Source organism: Callorhinus ursinus, unplaced genomic scaffold, assembly GCF_003265705.2.
Source record: "Callorhinus ursinus isolate GAN/ISIS: 27379988/994484 unplaced genomic scaffold, GSC_fseal_2.0 scaffold8, whole genome shotgun sequence".
In the NCBI taxonomy this organism is placed as follows: domain Eukaryota; kingdom Metazoa; phylum Chordata; class Mammalia; order Carnivora; family Otariidae; genus Callorhinus; species Callorhinus ursinus.
The window spans coordinates 31,599,160-31,617,417 of NW_027397070.1; the positions used below are offsets into that span (position 1 = coordinate 31,599,160).

Sequence of the window (18,258 nt, forward strand, 5' to 3'; positions counted from 1 at the left end):
AGCCTGCAGCCGGTGAACCGCAGAGAGGCTCGTCGCTGGGGCGAGTGAGGAAGCATGATCCTTGTGGGCCACCGTCCCGGAAGTGGCCCTTAGAGGAAGAAAGTACTGGGATTCTTGGGGAGGAATGCTTCTCGGCATTCTAGGTGAGGATTCACAGAACTTTTGTGGCATGTGTTGACAGGAGGGACTCAGGTTTTAGTCACTCCCCCTGCTGAAGGAGCCAGCGTCTCTGCTGAGCCCAACCTGTTTGTGGTGGGACAGAAGGTGGCTCAGGTTGGGTGAGCCTCGGATCTTCCGGTAGAAACCCCTCTGAGAAAGCCGGTCTGCGTCCTTTTTCCGTGGCGACCTTAGGGATGAGTTGATGCTTTAAGGCTTGTCATGGCCCAGCGGGCAGTGTGGCTCATAAGCCACGAGCCGGGAACTCCACTTTGTGGCACCGTCAGATTCTCCAGGTAAATGCAGTTTGAATTCTCAGGGGGGATGGATCGGAGGGATTGATAATGTACTGTAGTTTTGGGATGTGTCTTTGTCCGCCGCCTTGGGCGAGTTACTTACCTTCTGTTTCATCTGTTAAATGGAAATTTTAACACCACTACTTAATAGTATTGTGAGAATTAAATGTGTTGATGTTTGGCACATATTATTATGTGTTTTTCAATATTAGTATTACTGTAATAAAAATTAACTTCACCTGCTTAGGATTGAGATGGAGATGACCAAAGGAAAGGAAAGGAAAGGAAACTTACTGAGCACTGAACATGTTTCAGATGTTTCTACTTTCGTTAATAAAGATCATTCAAGGACATTTTAGCTCATTCTTCGGGAAAATCTTTGCCGAGCAGTAAAAGGCTGTTATTTTCATATTATGTTTCATTCTTAGAAACTTTCAGGTGGGTTACTTTAAAGTTCCTAATTGTTGAAGAAAACTGGAAAAGTACAAAAAATAAAATCGTATTCACTTTTTCTTAGATTGTGTAGGCTGATCTGGCTCCACTTTTAGAATACGCCACATTCTATCAAAATAGCTCTGTGGTGAGAATTATACAATAACTCATTGTGAAATGTAAGTGGCAGTTCGCTAATCCGTATCACCTTTTATTCTTGGTGGCTGTTGACAGTTCTTTCTTGCCAATATATTTATTCTTCCCTGAGGAAAGCTCTGTAGGGGGGTAGCATAGCTCTGCATTGAGATTGAGTCAGATAAAGATGAGTGTGATTTTAAATGAAAGTGGTTGGCAATGTGGATATGAAAAATTCCCTCTTCACAACCCAAACATTTTTTGTTACTGAGGGTATCAGAGTTAAAATTTGCCATTTTCTCCCAAGATACCTGGCTTGCTTTGTTGTTGTTGTACCTCAGGTAAGGAGTTTAATAAGATTTAGTATGGTTCAGGAGCCTCATTGGTTGGTCCAAAGTACTTATACATTCCTTTGAGTATCTTTATTTCTGCCATTCTCCTCCTCCTCACAGGTAACTCTTACGTGTTTGTTGCTATCCCTTTATTTTGTGTTTGTGCATTTTTCAAATTACACAATTAAGTGTGCTATAGACTTCATTTTCTTATATATGCTGGACTTCTCAGCACTATTTTTAAGAAACATCCATGTTACTTTGTGTTCATCCAGAGCAGCGCTGTCCAATAGAATTTTCTGCAATGATGGACATGAGAAATGTCCTAAATCTATGTTGTTTAATATTGTGCCACTAACCACATGTAGCTATTGTGCTTTTGAAATGTAACTATTATAACTGAGGAACTCAGTCTTGTTTAATTTTAAGTTTAAATAGTCACATGTGGCTAGTGGCTCCTATTTTGGACAGTGCAGATCTAAGCCATTGCTCTTTTGTACTCTATGGTTTACATCTTTCATGTTTTACCTGTCCCCTTCCCCTAGTGATGATAATCCCAGGTTGCCTCCAACTCAGCCATCAGAATGGTGATGCAGTAGATATCCTCAAAAGGCTCATAGGGTCTATCTATGCTGATTTTGACTAAATATTGCCAAATAATTAGCTCTTCAGAATACTTTCTCCAGTTTCCAGAATACTTTCTCTACTTCTCATCAGCAGTGAGCAAAGATTCCTATATCTCCATTCTTTCCTAACATTTATTCTACTTTTTGTCAATATTGCTATAAAGGATAGCTTATTTTCATTTGCATTTCTCTGTGTAGCAGTGATTGTTAGCCCTTTGGATTTCCTTTTCTGTGGATTGCTTGTACATATCCTTGTCTTTGAGAGTTGCTATTTGTCTGTTTGTTTGTTTTCATGTTAATTTTCTCCTGAAAATTAATTCGTTGTGTATTCTTGTGTATTCATCATATATTCTCGATACTAGGCTTTTGTCATTTTTAGCTACTACAGATATTTTCTCTCATTTTGTCATTTTTAACTTTATATATCACTTGTTTAAACAAACCACTAATTTTATTACAGTCAGAGTAGTACTTTGGGGGTTTTGTTGAGGTCATACTCTACCCTTATTTTCCAAAGCTATCTTCTTACATTATCGTCTCTTAACTTTATCATTTTATTGGTCATGTTTAGGTCTTTAATCCATCTTCAGATGTGGTGTTAATAGAGGAATCCATTATATTTTTCTCTATAGTGGGCCAGTTTTCCTGTATGTTACTTTATTTTTTTGGTATACATATAGATTTTTTCATTGATTTGTGGGACTGATAGTTGATTATATTTCTCTTATAAATACTGGTCTGTTTCAGTTCTGTTACTTTATTTGCCTCTTCTTGGACCAGTACCATACTGTATTTATATCTGTGACTTTGTAACTTATCTTAATACCTTACAGAGATAAATTTTTTTTTACTGCTTATAAAAATAAGTTCCTTGAAGAACTCGTTGTTTTCAGGGTTTTTTTTTCTCATTGTACTCAGGATATTTCAGAAGAAAAATTCAGATATGTTTGGGTGGGCTTTTTAGCATCTCTGTGGAGGCAGCAAGTTGGGTTCAAATAATTCATCTGTCACTTATTAATTCTGTATCATTAAAGAAATTAGTTTTATTATTTTCCATTTTCTGAGCTCTTGGGCCTGGTGTAAGGGCTAAGCGTACATACTCTGGCATATTATCCACATATATGTCAAAGGTTAATGGCCATAATTTAAGATTTTTAAAAGGAGATGATTGTTCCTGTATGTAATTATGTTTTCCCAAAACAAAACTTGGTTTAGATTCTGATTTAGAAGTTTGCTGTCCAGATATATAGTAATAGTATCAGCTTCAGTATGGCTTAGTTTGTTATTGTACCCCATAATTGTAGGGCCAGGGTTTGAGTCCTATTTTAGAAAAGGTCTAGAATAAATCTGAAATGATAGGTTGAGTCATCCAATAAAAATATTTATTGAGCACATGCAAGGTATTGTGTACAGTCCCAGATTAACTTCTTTTTTTTTTTTTTTAAGACTTTGTGTCTGGCTTCTTTGTTTTGTTTTGTTTTGTTTAATTTTATTTATTTTTGACAGAAAGAGAGAGCACAAGCAGGGGGAGCGGCAGGCAGAGGGAGAGGGAGAAGCAGACTCCCTGCTGAGCAGAGAGCCCGATGTGGGGCTCGATCCCAGCCACCCAGGTGCCCCCCAGATTAACTTCTTATCTTTACATCCAACATTGAAATTCTTACACTTAAGAAGGACTTTAATTATCCTCTAGATAACCAAAGGGTAAGACACTGGGCTGGAGTTTAGTCCACAGTTCTCAACTATTCTTATCCAGAGACCAAGAGAAAGAAATGGCATTCAGCTGCTAAGCCATTACTGGAGGGCTAGCTAAATCTTTTCCTTTCTCAATCAAAAAAGTACATCATAATGGGAGTGAAGTTTACTAATATATAGAGATAACTTTGAATACATTCCTATTTTTCTTTTTAAAAATTCTTAGTAAACATCAATATCTTATTAGGGGTATTAATGAAAAAAAATTATTTTGGCCAGGTGTGTTTTTGATTCTTGATGAGAATTGCTGATATATTTAGACACCCCTTTATTGTGCAAATAAGAAAATAGACTTAGGGAAGTTAGGTGACTTACACAGAAGTTAATATCAATAAATGACTTTGTTCTGGACATTAGAGTGGAGAGAAAAGGAATAGGGAAAGCCCATCTTTTTTTTAAACTAAGAAAATGTGACATAACGTTTTGTAAATAAGTAAAAGCATCTTATTCAGAATTTAATTTTATTACCTCATAATATCTTTCAGGGCCATAGAGATGAACATTTTTATTGCTAAAACATTTTTACATTTTAAGGAGTTGGCAAGAAGACTCAGGGTATTTGTTATTCACTATTAACTGAGTAGAATTGAACATTCCTTTTACATTTGTATTATCTCAACTAGTGAATCCAAAATTATGGCAGGTTAAATTGAACCACTTCTTTGATTCTGCTCTACTAAGATGGAATCAGAAAAGAAAAAAAAGGCCTTATAGATGCCTAAAAAGTGTCCAAGTATACTTTCCTGGCCTACGAAGCAGGAATCTGAGTGACCAAGAAACTAGAATTTTGAATTAGAACCATGTACTCTACCTATTTAAAAAATTAACTAAATTGAGCTATTTTCAGTAATAAATAATGACATTATAATTTGAGACAACATACCAAGTATACAACATTTAGTTACTACAGTAGAAATTTAACGTGTGATACATTGTTTTGGTTGTGGATTTTGTGGGTGTATGTATTTGTTATTGTGTGTTTTGTTGTTATTACTGTTAGTCTTGTGTTTTGGGTTTGTTTTTGTTTTGGGGTTTTTTTGGATTTTTCTATTTTTATTTTTCTTGGAAGAACCATTTATGATATTTTTGTTTCCATAATTCAGACGGTATCCAACTGTTGAAAAACGAGCCAGAGTCTTCAACGGAACAAGTTATGTGCCTATTCCTGAAGATGGTCCCTTTCTTAAAGCACTGCTTTTTGAACTTAGATTATTGGATGATGATAAGGATTTTGTAGAAAGTCGTGATAGCTGTTCACACATCAATAAAACGTCTGTCTATGGACTCCTAGTAGGAGGTGGAGAACTCTGGCCAGTTGTTGCTTTTCTGAAGAATAACATGATATATGCTTGTGTTCCACTAGTTGAACAAACTTTATCCCCTCGTCCACCATTAATTAGCATTAGTGGAATTTCACAAAGCTTTGAACTTCTTTTTGGGATACAGGATTTTCTTCACTTGGGTCAAAAAAATGACACTGAGTTAAACACAAAATTGAACCAACTGCCTGATTTGCTTCTACAAGCTTGTCCATTTGGAACTTTGTTAGATGCCAACTTACAGAATTCACTGGATAGTATTAATTTTGCTTCTGTGACACATCCACAAAAACAGCCAGCCTGGAAAGTTGGAACATACAAAGGAAAACCACAAGTTTCTATTTCTATCACTGAAAAGGTAAAATCCATGCAATATGATAAACAGGATATAGCAGATACATGGCAGGTTGTTGGAGCTGTCACTTGCAAGGTGAGATTTTCTCTGATAATTGTTTTACCATACCATTGAACACCTATGGAGAAAAGTAAAATTTTCTAACTTTATTTTACATTGTTATATGACATTCTTGATTTTTATCATAAACAGTAGTCATTAAATATGTGAAATTTTGCGACATTACCTTTTTGTATTCCTTATGAATTGAATTTTTTTTTAAGATTTTATTTAAGAGAGAGAGTGCACAAGCCAGAGGGAGAGGCAGAGGGAGAGGGAGAAGCGGACTCCCCACTAAGCAGGGAGCTCGATGTGGGCCTGGATCTCAGGACCCTGGGATCGTGACCTGAGCCAAAGGCAGACGCCCAACCGACTGAGCCCCTTATGAATTGTATTAGTTATATATGGCTGCATACTGAATTGTTCCATTATCCCCAAAATAAACATTTATTATCATCATTGTTCTGTGGGTTAAGACTTCAGGAGCAGCTTAGCTAGGAACTTCTAGTGTGGAATCATGAGATCACAGTCAAGGCAGCTGGAACTATAGTCACCTGAGGGTTTGATTGGGGCTGGAAAATCTACTTGCAAGGTGGCTCACTCACATGGATAGCAAGTTGATGCTGGTTGCTGGTGGGAGGGCTCAGTTCTTTTCCATGCGGACTTCTCAATAGTCTGTTTAAGAATATCCTCACAACTTGATCCTATGGATCAAATGATGAGAAAGAAAGAGAAGGCACAGGTAGAAGCTATTCTTTTTATTACCTCAGCTGAGGACAGATGGCATCACTTTTACCACTTTTTGTTCACTAGAAACAGGTCACTAAGTCCAGTCCACATTCAAGGGGACTAGAATTAGGCTTCACCTTTTGAAAAGAGTAAAAGAATTTGTGAAAATATTTTAAAACCATCATATTTGATATTTTCCATTTCCTCTAAAAGGATGAAATCGACAAATCTTTGAATTAATATCTAAAACCATTTTTATATTTTTCATTTATATATATTTCATATTTTTATATATTTTATATATAAGGGCTCTTATTTAAACAGGTTTGTAGGTTAATATAGTGTTCTCTGGTTTCAGGATAGAAAATAGGAAATGGCAATAGGAGTAACAATATAATTAGTAGTGAGGAGTGCCATTTTGAATAATGATCAAAAATTAAAGCCTTCCAGGGGCGCCTGGGTGGCTCAGTCGTTGGGTGTCTGCCTTCGGCTCAGGTCATGATCCCAGAGTCCTGGGATCGAGCCCCGCATCGGGCTCCCTGCTCCGCGGGAAGCCTGCTACTCCCTCTCCCACTCCCCCTGCTTGTGTTCCCTCTCTCGTTGTGTCTCTCTCTGTCAAACAAATAAATAAAATCTTTAAAAAAAAAATTATAGCCTTCCATAATTTCTGCAAGTACATATCAATATTTTAGATATCCTTATTTTTCTGATATCCTTTATTCTCTGCACTTATGAATATAAACTTTTTAATAAAACTTAATGTTGAGTGGCTATGTACAAATGCTCTAGGTAAAAGTAGATTTCAAGAACAGAAAATTAGAACAGCCCTGGCAGACAAATTGGGTCTTTCTTTTCCTCTTTAACCTTAAAGTAACTTAAGAGTTTATGTGTCTGTTTTAAACTCACTTCTGTCATGATCAAAAATATATTCCAGTTATTAACTTATTAGAAATAACTATTATAACTATTATAAATGATGGGGCGCCTGGGCGGCTCAGATGGCTAAGTATCCAACTCTTGATTTTTGGCTCAGGTCATGATCTTAGGGTTGTGAGATCGAGGTCCATGTCAGGCTCTGCACTGGGCATAGAGCCTGTTTAAGATTCTCTCTCTCCCTCATCTGTCCACCCCACCCCCAGTAAGAAAAAAAAAAAAAAAGAACTATTATAAATGGTTCTAAAATTGAGGTGTGCATGGATTATGTCATTCACAAATCTTAAAGTAGTTGAACCCTTCTTTCTCATAAGTCTGTGAAATAAAAGGAAAATTCACCATTTTTGTTTTTCCCTTCAGTGGCAATAAATAGGGAATATGTTATATATAAATTTACTACTAATTAATATCATGGTGTTTAAATATCTCAGCTCATTGATAGGCTGACTGACCCTAGTTTATTGCTTATGGGAATTTTGGATTGGTTTCTATACAAACTATCATGATGGAGAACTTTCTTCTTTAAAAAACTTTCTTCTAAAAATAAAAAGAATGGGGGTATGCCATAATCCATGCACTAAATGTTTCTTTAAGCTTGTATGTAAATAGTACATCTGTTAGCCAAACATTTTTTTTAAAGTTCTTCAGGAGCTTAGTATTTAGAAGCCTATTATAAATGGAAATAATTATCTTCATTTAATCTTAGTCCTAGTAGAAAACCTGGTGAACCAAAAGCCAGTGGACTGAAGTTCTAGTCCTCATTCCACCACTAATTCTTTGGTGTCTTTGGAAAAGTCATAATTTTTACAATCTTTTCTCATTTTTAAAATCAGGTTAAGTTCCTAGGTCCCTTCTGTTTTTATAACACCTAGTTATAAGTGAGATGTACATATGCCAGATTGGCTTAAAGGGTAGTACCCAGGTTTCATCTAGAATGACTGTCCTCATTCTATAGTAAATGACTGATGATCTGGTATTTTAAATGACTGGGTAGCAGATAATCCATTGGTGGCTTCCATAATGGTTGCAATTTTCCGATCCCTCTAAGAATATTAGACTGATTTAATAAGCATAAACTGAATATTTAAATATTGTAATAGTATTTGCTATTAATATTTGCTCATTTTATTATCTCCATAAATCTGTCAAAAAACAACTTTTTTTTGTTCTTTCTAGTTCACATATAGAGTGAAGTAGCAGATGGTTTGAAACTCAAAACACTAAAATGTTTTTTTTCATGGCTGCAGAGTAATTTATTTTTTATTTTTTTATTTTAATTTTATTATGTTAATCACCGTACAAAACACTAAAATACTTTTAAGTTTTGTGGTAAGGTTATTGGACATCTTTATTTTCAAATGTGATAGACATTATTGTAACTGTTACCAAAAAATCTTTATGAGGTACTAATACCTGGTACTGTTCATAATGCCTGCCGGCTAAGTGTTTACATTGTATAGCAGATATATTCTTGAATTCACACATATGTCAAGCAGTAGATAAAACATAAGAAAGTGAAACATGTCACATTGGAATGGAAAACAAAGGTAGGTACACAATTAGAAAAAGATGCCCATTTAGTAAACATTTTTTTGAGTGTCTCATATATAGCAATGTGCTAGGCACTAGAAATACAAAAAAAAATATAACAGTTCTTGCTTTCAAAGAACTTAAAGCTTCAAGAGGGAGGGTATCTATAGGGGGTGAGCAGTTATTGCATGATGTGGACTATGTATATGATAGTAGAACTAGCTGCTTGCATTTGGAGCTAAGCATTATACCTGCTAAATTCTATTAACTCTTAAAATATTTGTTCAGATCTACCAAACAAAACACATCAATAAGCCTTCTATGGCCCAATTGGCTAGTTTTAATTGGGTGCTTTAATAGAGGTAACTGTCAAGTTAGAGTTGAGGTAGAAAGGAAGAACCTGTTTACCATGAACGCACAAGTAAGGTATATCATTCTGATTGGGTCAGAAAAAGAGCCATTACAAGGTTTATGGGAGTAAAGGTATTTAATATAGGATTTAGGGCTTCCTAAAAATAACAGTTAATTTAAAACTTTATGAAAGTGTGAAAAATAATTTTGAATTCTGTGAAGCTCATACCAGGTGTAAGAGGAGTTGAGAGAATAAAAATTCTGATCTTCTGGCTGCAGCCTTCCAGAAACAGTCACTAATGACTTTAGTCTGAAGAAGCCAGAATTCACAGATAAGTCTGAGATGCCACCATGTCTGTCTGTTACAGCCTCAAAGCAGAAATTCATGGAAAGTTCTGAAAAGTGCTGCATCTGGCCACCACATCCTTAAAGCAGGAGCAGAGAGGTCTGTGAAGCTGTCATATCCAGCTTCCATAACCTTCCAAAAATACTGGCTTCCCATTTGCAGGGTAGAAAATGATTAAAGAGGTAGATGGGAGCCAAACAATGAAAGGCTTAAAAGTAATGCAAAACTGAGGGGAAACTATTGAAAGATCTTGAGCGTGGATACAATATATTTAGAATTCTGTTGGATCCAGAAGATGGATTGATTAGAGGAAGGCGAATCTAGATACATTTAGAGGGCTGTGACAAAAATTGTAGGGGCCTGTACCAATGTGTTTGCAATGGGAATGGAGAGATTTTAGTGGACTTAAAATAGCTTTTTAAGGGTTTAGATGTAAGCAGAGGGCTCTAAGAAGTCTCTCCTAGTTCCTGCTTGGTATCTGAGAGCATAACAGAACCACTAACCCAAACACAGAAAGCAAGAATACCTTGAAATAAAAATGAGTTAAGTTATGGGAAATGACTCAGATAAATTTAGAAAAGCCTCACCCAGAAGATGTATGCCTCTAAGATATTGGTAATATCTGTTTCTGTTTCCATTACAGTGTGATTTAGAAGGAATCATGCCAAATGTTACCATCAGCTTGAGTCTCCCCACCAATGGGTCTCCACTTCAGGATATTCTAGTTCATCCTTGTGTAACTTCTCTTGACTCTGCTATTCTGACTTCTAGTAGCATTGATGCAATGGATGATTCTGCATTTAGTGGACCTTACAAATTTCCATTCACTCCTCCTTTAGAGTCATTCAACTTATGCTACTATACTTCGCAGGTAAACAACCTTGGAAAAGTTGAGACTTTGCTAATCTTTGTATTTATGAGTTCTTTTGTAAGCAAATCATTCATACTTTTGGCCCCCATGAGAATTTTTCATTATTAACCAGATAGTAATTGATGAATGAAGATGAAGATTCAGGTCTTTGAATAAGATACTTCTCTCTGGTGTCTGTAACAGCATTGAATGGTTTTCAAAGTCATGGGATCTTTTTTTTTTTTTTAATGTTCCCTAATAAGGACTCCATGGTCATAGGATAGATCCTGGTATAATTTAGTCATGGTTTGAATTATAACAAAATTCCTGTAATCCCAGGCAACTGGGGTGACAAATACATAATATTATATATAGATATTGTTTGTTGAATAACTGTTGTGTCAGACATTGTCCTAGGCACTTTACATGTTTTCTCCAGTACTTTTAAAACCCTTATTATAGGTATTACTGGCCCCATTCTACAGATGAGGAGAGTCTCAGAGAAGTTAAATGACATGCCCAAGGTCTTATAACTGATAACAGAGTCTGGATTGAACCCAGATTTTCCACACTCCAAAACCCAACTTCCTTTTTACTATACCATTTGTCTTTGGTCCTAATTATGAATCAATAGTTTAGAAAACCTACTCAAGCTAGCTTACATAAAGGGAATTTATTTTGATAATATAAGAGGCAATCTGAGCGTCATTCAAGGATAGTAGACCCAGCCTGTACTGGGAATAGAACCAGAAAATCAAAATTAAAATCACTCTGTGCTCAGTGTCTATACTGTCTACCTCATCTCTGCTACTCAGTTTTCTCTTCCAACTGGCTTTCTCTGCTTCCACATGACCTATAACTCTAAAACCTTATACTACATAAGTAGAGTATTTATTACTTCAAATGTACCAGAAAGAGTGATTGGCTTACTTCAGCCTACAGATAGTTTCTCCTTCAATCAGTTATTGATAACCAGTTGAGTAAGCTATTGCTGAGCTAGGGGGTGGGGGAGTCACAAGATACACATAGGGAACTGTGAGCAGGGAGTCAGTGAACATTATGTCTAGTACACATCTTATGTTGCAGGTCATAGAGAACCTGGAGGAGGGGAACCTGGATGAGCAAGCAAGGAAAAACAGTGTACTGCAAACCTTTGTAAGGCACCTTTCTTATCTCTGGAAACAGAGAAGGAAAAATCCCTGCCTTTAGAACAATAATGGCTCCCTCATCTATTATCAAAACAGTGTAGAGTAATCTGTACATAATAACTACATTACTACAGGCCTTTTTCTCAATCATCATTGGTATTTTAGACCCATTAACCTGAGAATTATACAAAAATTTGTTTGTGTTTGTTTCCAGGTCCCAGTCCCACCAATTTTGGGTTTTTATCAAATGAAAGAGGAAGAAATACAAGTAAAAATAACAGTTAACTTAAAACTTCATGAAAGTGTGAAAAATAATTTTGAATTCTGTGAAGCTCGTATACCTTTTTATAATAGGTAGGAATAAAACAACCTGGTACCATGATTTCCATCTTTCTTAGTACATTCCCATTGCCCTACAGTAAATTATTTATCATTGTTTTTTTACCTTATTTTTAAGATCTAAAAACTTTATTCAAATGAATGCTGATTCTGAACCAAAATTCAGTCATAAAAATAATCTCTTTACTTTTAAATGTGTCTTCATTTCTCTAGTTAAACATACTAGTCAATACAGGAGGGTATGTGATGTAATGAGCACTGGGTATTACATAAGACTGATGAAACACAGACCTGTACCTGAAACCAATAATACATTATATGTTAATTAATTGAATTTAAATTTAAAAATGTTAATAAATAAATAAACTTACTAGTAAATACAAACTTAAGCCAATGTAACTTCTTTAGGGATTATTTCACTGCTGGCTTTATTTCTAGAAATTTCTCTGTGCTCTACATATAAGTCAAACCCAACTATCAGCTCCCTGGTGAATTAAGCCAATGGTAACATAAGATTACTTCCTCAACAGTTCTGCTTTTAAATTTGTTCTACAGCATAGTTCTTTTCATAGGATGCCTAAAGATATAGTGAAATTATAGTTTTAATGTTATGTCATTTCATATGACTGTATTAATACATTCTTTTTTTCTTTTAAGATTTTATTTATTTATTTGACAGAGAGAAACACAGCGAGAGAGGGAACACAAGCAGGGGGAGTGGGAGAGGGAAAAGCAGGCTTCCCGCAGAGCAGGGAGCCCGATGCAGGGCTTGATCCCAGGACCCTGGGATCATGACCTGAGCCGAAGGCAGATGCTTGACGACTGAGCCACTCAGGTGCCCCTGTATTAATACATTCTATATGATTTTATAGTTGTCTTTTAGAATTAATAATGAAATGTCTATCATCACCAAAAACATTTATTGTGTTTTTGGTGTTTTTTGAGATATAATATTCGTTATTTGTTCTACTTTATTCTGCAAACTTGAATATATAAATCTGCGTTATGGGGCGCCTGGGTGACTCAGTCGTTAAGCGTCTGCCTTCGGCTCAGATCATGATCCCAGGGTACTGGGATCGAGCTCCACATCAGGCTCCCTGCTTGGCGGGAAGGCTGCTTCTCCCTCTGACCCTCCCTCTGCTTGTGTTCCTGCTCTCGGTGTCTCTCTGTGAAATAAATAAATAAAATATTTTTTTAAAAAAATCTGCTTTTATGCTGTCTTTCTATTAAGTAACACTAGCTAGATTTGACTTAGATCTCTTTAAACTCTTCTCTGATCATTTTTTTCTTCATATTTTGTCCTTTTCTTTTTTAAAGAGGTCCAATCACACATGTGGAATACAAAGTTAGTTTTGGCCAGCTTGAAGTATTTCGAGAGAAAAGCTTATTGATCTGGATTATTGGTGAGCTTTTACTTATTGACTTTTTTAATTCATTTGTTGTAGAATCTACTTACTTTAAAATAGTTAACTGGTACGTTTGTGTTTTTAGGACAGAAGTTCCCCAAATCAATGGAAATTAGTCTTTCTGGAACTGTCACTTTTGGAGCCAAGAGTCATGAGAAGCAGCCATTTGATGAGATTTGCATTGGAGGTACAGCATATTTAAAGGTAAATACATTTATGTGGCTCACTACATTAGAAACCCTTCCTTTGTTTTTAAATTGCATATATCTAATTGATTTTTAATGTATTCTAGCCATTTTTTGTGGGAGAACATCTTGTCTGTGCTAAGTCTCTTTAGATTTTTGTGAGATTTCTTTTTGTTTAGTATTAGTCACTTTCTATTTCACTTAATATAAAAAATTTTTAAGGTGAGACAGTTAAGTATAACCTTAACACATCAAAGTAACCAAGTTCTATTTCCCAGCTCTTAGTTATCACATTTAAGATTTCTATACAAAAAATATAAGATGTAGCCCTTGCCCTCTAGAAATTTTCCGCTGATGCATGTCAGTAATTGATCAGTGCTAACTCCTTTTGGTATTTGAAGGAAACAGTGAGCATTTCTGACCAAAGTGGTCAAGGAAAGCTTTGCAGTAGAGATGGGAGTTTAAGCAAAACTCTGAGGCCCAGATAAGCATGAAAATGAAACTTTGACGATTGACCAACATTTATATAGGTAAATAAATTACTTAGTCAAAGGAATGAAGGATGACAAGGCACACTTAGGAACCAGTGCTAGAAATAGTAGTAACACATCAGGCTGGATAAGTGATTTAGGTCTAGATTGTAGCTTTGGAGGGTTTGCATTCTGACTTATTCCTTTGTTAGAAAATGTTTTTAGTTTTATATAGATCTTTCAGAAAACAATACTTTATGAAGATCAGTCTGGAATGGATGTGAGAAGGTGAGTAGGAAAAAAAATAATAAAACTTGATTCCCGATGAAAGGTAGTAAGTTAATGATGCTGAGTGTCACAGAAAGAAAGAAAGACTCCCGGAGAAGCTGTGATAAAGGTAAAGCATTGGTCACTAATTAAATATAGAAACAAAAAATAGTTTTAAGTCCAAGATTTAAAAACATTTTTTTAAAAAAATGTAGCTTCAATCAGACTTGAAGCTCCAAGAGAGCAGAGACCATATGAGTGTCATTCATTTTTTATTTTTATCACCAACATCTAGTTCATTACCTACCATATAAATATTTGAAAGATGAATATACTTAGAAAAAGTACTAATGTGGAGAAAGTTGGGAGGAAGTGGGGTACATATCATTTATGTTGCTGGTAATAGCAGCGTATCCCAATGTAAGTGTCTAGTAGGTAGCTGAAAACCTAGAGCTAGATTCTCAAGAGAGAATTCAACAGTATATAAGGATTCAGGAGTTACCTTGTGGAGAAAAAAACAGTTGAGGCAGTGGAAATGAGTAAGATCAGAAAAAAAGAAAATAAGTAGATGATTTAGAAGACCCAGTGAGAGGAATTGAAGGGATGATCAGAAAAGTAGCAGGAGAACCTAAATAGAATGGTAGAGAAATCAGAGAGATTGAAATCTATATAATAACAGAAGAAATGGTAGTGAAGTCAGAAGTGCAGGGACACCTGGGTGGCTCAGTCCCTTAAGCATCTGCCTTCAGCTTGGGTCATGATCCCAGGGTCCTGGGATCTAGTCCCACATTGGGCTCCTTGCTCAGCAAGGAGTCTGCTTCTCCTTCTGCCTTTGCCACTCCTCCTTGCTTGTGCTCTCTTTCCCTCTTTCTCTGACAAATAAATAAAATCTTAAAAAAAAAAAGTACACACTAGTGATACTCATTTCTTCTATCTTGGCTTCAGCTATATCCACAAGCTTTGTTTCAAGGATTGTTATAAAAAGTCCTACTTCCAGATATTTTTTAGAAAAAATATGGGATGTTACTACACTGTAGGTCTTGCAGAGGTAGGGATTCTGACTTTTTTAATTCATTACCATCACCTACTCAGTTATAATCTGATTGCAAGAATGTAATACATATTTGTGTTCACTGAATAGATTTTTTTATAATATTTAGTTATATGGAAATCAATTTTATTATAACTTCCAGAATCCAGAATTATACCAAACAAGCAAGCAAAAGCCCTTTACAATTAGAGATAATGTAAGTTGCAATAGGAAAAAAAATGCTTAAAAGATCAGAAAATTTACATTCTATGTATGTGGCCCAGTTAATTTGGCAATCAAAAGGAGAAAGTTAGGAAGTAGGAGAAATTTGCAGGGATGGGAGATGGAAGAAGAAGTGTAGAAAAGATAACAGGATATTGCAAAATCAGGAGCTTTAAACAGCAAATATGAGAACCACAGCAAAAGGACACTGGAGCTCCCTCAATAAGACACAGACCTTTGATAGTTCATGTGAATATCACTGTGACTCAGGCACCCCACCACTATGCCTTTAGAGAAAGTACTAAAAATAGCCCTTTCTACAATAGCACAGTATAATAATTGGCATTTATACTGATGATGCCACATTATCAATTAAATCCAGAAATACGGATTACATTTTAGAAAGGTTTCATAGGTGAAAGGATGATTTTTAAGCTTAGTTCTAGAAAAATTGAATTTTAGTTTTCTGGAAAATTAAGCAGAACATCTCATTCCCTCCAAACATGAGATAAACTTTCAGTTTTAGTAATTGTATTCTTGAGTTTTGCTAGAAAGTATATACATTTCTGCCTGTAAAAGAATTATGATCTGAAATATATCACAATCATATAGCCTTAGAGATAGAAGAGAATATGCAGAACACCAGACACCCTAAGGGAAGAAGCACCAGTTTTTGTTGTCAGTTGAGTCTGAGTTCACATGCCAGCTCTGCTACTTAAATTCTGGGATGCTAGTTGCTCCCATCTCTGAACCTCAGTGCCCTCATTTGTAAAATAGGGATGCTTTGCAACATAGATTACAGTCCATATTAGTGAAGTATCTGGTGGGTGTTAAGCACTTCCTAATGACAGCCTTACAAAGAAATGGTCTTAATGCAAAGGGGTAAGGTGTATGTGTGTATGTATGCACCAAAGCACACACACACATTTTTATTTTGTGAACTATGTGAAGTGAATCCCTAAAATTGTGTCAAGGGAAAAAAATGTGACCATAACTTTTATCAAATAATCACCTCAGTTGGTATATTTCTCTTCTTTTTCTAGCTTCATTTTAAGATCTTAGATTATACACTCACTGGTTGTTATGCGGATCAGCATTCAGTTCAAGTTTTTGCATCAGGAAAACCAAAAATAAGTACACGTAAGTTGTACAGATGCAGACTAACTTGAGGGAATTAAAATGGTGCTATGCAATTACTACCTAAGACAAAGTTAAAATGTAATAGAGATCAGAGAATAATCCTAATTTATAAAAATTCTGACCTGATCCTATCCTGTGTAACAGTATGTGTACTTTACACTGGCCTCTGCCTTCTCTTGTTTATAAAATGGTCTGGGTGAGCAAGAATTGGTATAGAGGTGGGCTTTAGTATAAAGTTGGATTTGTTTTCCTCTGCTTATAATATACTTTTTTATTCAGAAGTTGTTTCCCGACAAGGCTTTGAGTCTGGCCCAGACAATTTATTAGCTGTGTAAATTTGGACGAGTTAGTAAACTTCTCAAAGTTTTAGTTTCCTCATCTATAAAATGGAAATAATAGTACTGTTTATCTCGGGATTGTTATGAGATTTAGATAAAATTATATTGACCAAGTGCCTAGTATGATGCTTAGCATGTAGCATGGATTCAATAAATGTTAAATGTGATTATTATTTAAAATTTTAAATATTTTTAGCAAATACTATAGTCAATGAGCATTATTTAGTCCCCTCTCCATTTTATAAGTAGGAGGGCAATAGAAAGAAGGTTTCCAGCCTTCAGTGAGTTTGTTGGTTGTAAGTAAACATGTACATGAAACATGTACATGAAAACACAGGGAGACAAAAAGTAATTTATAAATGAATTCAGAATTATTTAATTCAGCTCAAATATTTATAGTAGCATAGAACAGAAAAGTAACTAGAATGAGGTTAAAAGTTAGCTAAACATAAGCAGAACTCTTAAGTTTTATTTATTTAAGTAATCTCTACACCCAATGTGGGGCTCAAACTCATGACCCCAAGATCTTCTGACTGAGCCCAGGCGCCCCTAGATAAATATTTCTTAAACTAAGGATTAGGATCCCCAAAATAGGTAGGATAAGAGAGGACTTTGTACATGAAAGTTTCAAAAGGATTACAGAACTCAGAACTACAGAATTCTAAGCGATTACTTGTGAATGGCAGTAATAAATTCTATGTAATGGAATCAGAATAAGTCATATTCTTTACCTCCTTAGGATTTCCCTATGTTTTCTCAGGCATCATTTTTTGGTTGTATTTTAAAGAAATGCATATACATGGAAGAGTCTTCAAGATGCATTTTTTTAATGAAGGCATGATATATCAGTTTAGACAAACCAGTCTAAATGCAGATATTTTGGATTCTATCTATGGGATACTAAATGCAAACAGACCAATATTTTAGACTGTATGGGAGATATAATTTTCTCTTTAGGTAATATCTAAATATTTTAAGTATCTTATTAATATTAACTAAACATATTGTAGCAATTCTCAGAAAGCATAATACAGGATGGGGTGGTTCAGTAATGTACCTGCTTAATGTAAAATATTAATATATTTTAATATAAACTAATATAAAATATTAATATATTGAATAAAAGAGATAATCTTATAATGCATAATTATGACCAGTCTTTTATTTCCTTCCCCTGTTAGTTTCAGAACACAACTACCACTTTGTGCAACTATGTAAGACCTTTATTTTGCAATCATCTTGACAATACAATTTATTTTCAGCATATACAACTTAGTTCTGAAAATATTAATGCCAATAATAATGTTAATTTAAATAATAGCTAACATTTATTGCCTACCATGTGCCAGGCACAGTTTTAAGTATTTTACGTGTGTTAACTCATTAATCCTCGCAGCACCCAATGTGAGAATTGTTATCTCCATTTTACAGATGAGGATGCTGATGGAACAGAGGGATTAGGGTCATGTAGCTAATAAATGGCAGGACTGGGAATCAAACCAAGCAGTCTGGCTCTGGAGCCTGCCCACTTA

General features: G+C 35.3%; 1 protein-coding gene across 6 annotated transcripts in view; it reads left to right on the forward strand.

The window, feature by feature from the left end:
• The window catches only part of AP5M1 (adaptor related protein complex 5 subunit mu 1), a 24,704-nt gene continuing 6,446 nt past the window's right edge, over positions 1-18,258 (forward strand). The window contains exons 1-7 of one of the 6 annotated variants that reach the window (XM_025869969.2): positions 11-452; positions 4,833-5,478; positions 9,975-10,202; positions 11,544-11,683; positions 12,986-13,071; positions 13,160-13,278; positions 16,292-16,388. In XM_025869969.2, the coding sequence (XP_025725754.1) occupies positions 379-452; positions 4,833-5,478; positions 9,975-10,202; positions 11,544-11,683; positions 12,986-13,071; positions 13,160-13,278; positions 16,292-16,388 (1,390 nt within the window). In that variant the 5' untranslated portion in view covers positions 11-378. Of the gene's footprint in view, positions 453-4,832; positions 5,479-9,974; positions 10,203-11,543; positions 11,684-12,985; positions 13,072-13,159; positions 13,279-16,291; positions 16,389-18,258 lie in introns of all 6 variants that reach the window. The other 5 variants (XM_025869970.2, XM_025869971.2, XM_073895262.1 and 2 more) reach the window with 5 other exon arrangements.